The sequence below is a fragment of the Echinops telfairi genome, unplaced genomic scaffold (genome assembly GCF_000313985.2).
Source record: "Echinops telfairi isolate 266 unplaced genomic scaffold, ASM31398v2 ScPeMD7_7425;HRSCAF=8463, whole genome shotgun sequence".
In the NCBI taxonomy this organism is placed as follows: domain Eukaryota; kingdom Metazoa; phylum Chordata; class Mammalia; order Afrosoricida; family Tenrecidae; genus Echinops; species Echinops telfairi.
In genome coordinates, this window is record NW_022111325.1 from 875841 (window position 1) to 878729 (window position 2889).

The 2889-nt window shown below is 57.8% G+C and overlaps 1 protein-coding gene across 1 annotated transcript in view; it reads left to right on the forward strand.

Annotated features, from left to right (window-relative positions):
• Nucleotides 1-2889, forward strand: part of ATP8B2 (ATPase phospholipid transporting 8B2) — a 19448-nt gene that overhangs the window by 5876 nt on the left and 10683 nt on the right. The window contains exon 11 of the mRNA XM_004714648.2: nucleotides 1872-2068. Within this exon, the coding sequence (XP_004714705.1) occupies nucleotides 1872-2068 (197 nt within the window). The remainder of the gene's footprint in view (nucleotides 1-1871; nucleotides 2069-2889) is intronic.

Here is a 2889-nt window from a genome sequence, read left to right on the forward strand (position 1 = left end):
TTCCCGTGGTGGCGATGGCTTCTTGCAGCACGTGACCCGCTGTTTGCCGTCGCTGGAGACAAGGAGGCCTTCAGGGCTGGAGAGGGAATTCAAAGAAAAATTTCCATTTGGAAGGTGGATCTATGGGATCTTCCCACCCCAGCCCCAGGCTTCTGAGAGTGAAGGATCCCAGAGGGAAAGTTTCTGATCGAGTCTTTGGCAGTTCCTGAATCCTTCTCTTGTTTAGCTAGAAATCCGAGCTCCTTGTCAGGCTCCCCTCCTGTGCCCTTCCCTCCTGCCCCCCACTGCCTACCGCCTGCTCCCCACATGCCAGCTCCCAAAGGCTGGGGCCAACCTCTGGTGAGGCAGTTTTTCCACTCTGGCTTCAAAAAGGTTGCAAAACCCTGGCCCTTACCTGAAGGTCCACACCGCCCCCTGGTGGTCCTCCGATGCCCAGCCACCCTGTCGGGCACAGTAGAACCTTCGGCCCTGTGTCTGAGGCTGAAAGTCCAGAAAATCTTTCCGGGAGTAGAAATCTTTCTGGGAGTAGAAAGCCTCACTTTCCTTCTGAGGAGGGGCTGGTGGAGTTGAACTCCTCACCTTGTGGTTAGCAGCCCAACGCATAGCCCGCCGCCACCAGGGCACCTCACGCTGGAAGCAGCTTTGGAAATAAATGTCTGGAAGTCAGACCGAGGTCTCGAGCCCCCCACCCCACCCCACTCCCGGCCCCCACCTTTAACCACCCAAACTTCTCTCTTTAAAAAGTTTTGTGGCGGTTTAGGTCAAAGTTTACCGAGCGGATGAGCTTCCCACTAGGCGGGGGGGCACCCACTGTGTTTTGTGACAGTAGTTTCTTGCCCCTCAGGGTGACAGCAGCTCCTCCCGACCCCTCCCTGCGCTACGTTTCCATGCTCCCTGCCTCTGGCCCTATCCTGTGCTCTGGGCTGTGTTTAGGGCAGAATCTCCTGTGATGAGTTGCTCTCAGGAGCTCATTGCTCACAAGTTCATTCTATAGGTCTGTCTGTCCCCCTGTTGTTTACGGAGCCCTGGTGGCACCAGGGGCTAAGCATTGGATTACTTGCTAGTGGCAGAGTCTGTGGTTCAAACCCACTAGCCACTCTGTGGGAGAAAGCCGAGGCTGTGTCCGGGGGCAGTGTCCGAGGTCCGGCTGACAGGGTGGCCAGCAGTGGGGATCAATGGCAGTAGGTGGTCCTTTGTTTAGCTGCAGGTGATCTCCATAGGTGGGTGCAGTTCCAGGTCCGAAGGTTGTCTCAGGGCCTCCGTCTCGGGCTTTCCACCCATCACCGTCAAACCCGTCTGCATTGGAATTTTAGCCTACGTTTTCCCCCTGCTCTCCCCACCCTCCTCTGTTGTCGTCCGGTCAGCCTGGGGCGCCTTCTTCACGCGTTGTGAGGTTTCCTCTTGGCTAACAGAACTCTGGACACACAGCAAAGGGTTCCCCTGGCTTTAAGACACACACACACATTTCTGTCAGCCTGCGTGAGATTGTAAGAGGTCCCAAAGTGTGGCGTTTTTGTGGACTCTGGGAGGCTTAGCTTTGGCGAATGGGGGGTTTATAGCAAGCTTCTTTGTCCTGCTGGATGCGGAATGCCCCCTCCTGCCACCTACGAGGCTGCCCGAGCAGCCAGGACACTAGACCGGCAGCTGCTCGGCTGTGTCCAGACGAGGAGGAAAGGGTGGGGAGAGAGGCTGCCATGTGGTGGCCGGCGGCAAACTCGAGCCAGCCTTCCGTTGGGATGCTTTCCCTCTGAGCACGCGGCCAGGGTCAAGACGGTTGAGTTCTGGGGTCGCAGGGGCCGCACTTGGTTCTGAGAGCCGGAATGGGCAGCCAAATGTGAGCTTCTCCCCACCCCACCCCCACCACCTCCCAGATTTTTGGATTCCTGGTCTGCATGGGAGTGATCCTGGCCATTGGCAATGCCATCTGGGAGCACGAGGTCGGGATGCGCTTCCAGGTCTACCTGCCCTGGGACGAGGCGGTGGACAGTGCCTTCTTCTCCGGCTTCCTCTCCTTCTGGTCCTACATCATCATCCTCAACACCGTCGTGCCCATCTCCCTCTATGTCAGGTAGGTGCCTTCTCCACCCGGCAGGCTTCTCGGCACAGTTTCCGGCGGCGCATTGGGCAGTGTCAGCGGCTCGGCTCATTCCACGCGCGCGGTGTGGTGTGCCTGCGGGGTGCCGGGATGCGTGGTGGGTGCCGTGCGTGGCGAGTACGGCAGCAGCTTGTTAGAAGTGGGCCTTGTTCCCTTCCGGAGCTTCGGCTCCAGGAAGGAAAGTCCAGACGCTGGGAAACCCCCAAAGCGGGAGGCATGCTGCAGGAACCACTGTATGCAGGGGACACAGCATCACAGGGCCTCTGAGTTCAGGCGCCGGGCCAGGCAGGGCCAGGGAGAGTGGGGAGGAGCCTGGTGGGCGAGACTACCCTCCTGGTTAATCATGGAGGACGTTGCCGAGGAGGGGCCTGGCCTTGAGCTGAGCTTAGAGGGACGGGTTGGGTGATGGTGGAGCTGGGAGAGAGGGCTCGAAGCAACGCCACATGGCTCCGGGGACGGGCTGGCAGGAGGATAGGCCAGGGGTTGGCAAACTTTTGGGACGGGAGAAAGCAGTCCTGCCCCTCACAACAATTTAAAAATTGTTCGAAAGCTGTTACATGTATCTCTACAAACAGATGCGATCACCATTATCTGGATAATAGCCTTTAAACATTCTATACTTGAAAGTATGATAGCGATGTTTTCATTTTCAGTCGTACTGTATGTAGCAGAAGAACCACTGAGCTGGAGCGTTTGCTGACCCCTGGGCTAGGCAAAGCCCGGGCAGCTGGGGGAGCCTGGAGATGTTCGCACATGAGAGGCTTTACTTAAATGCGTGAGGGGCACTTAGCGGC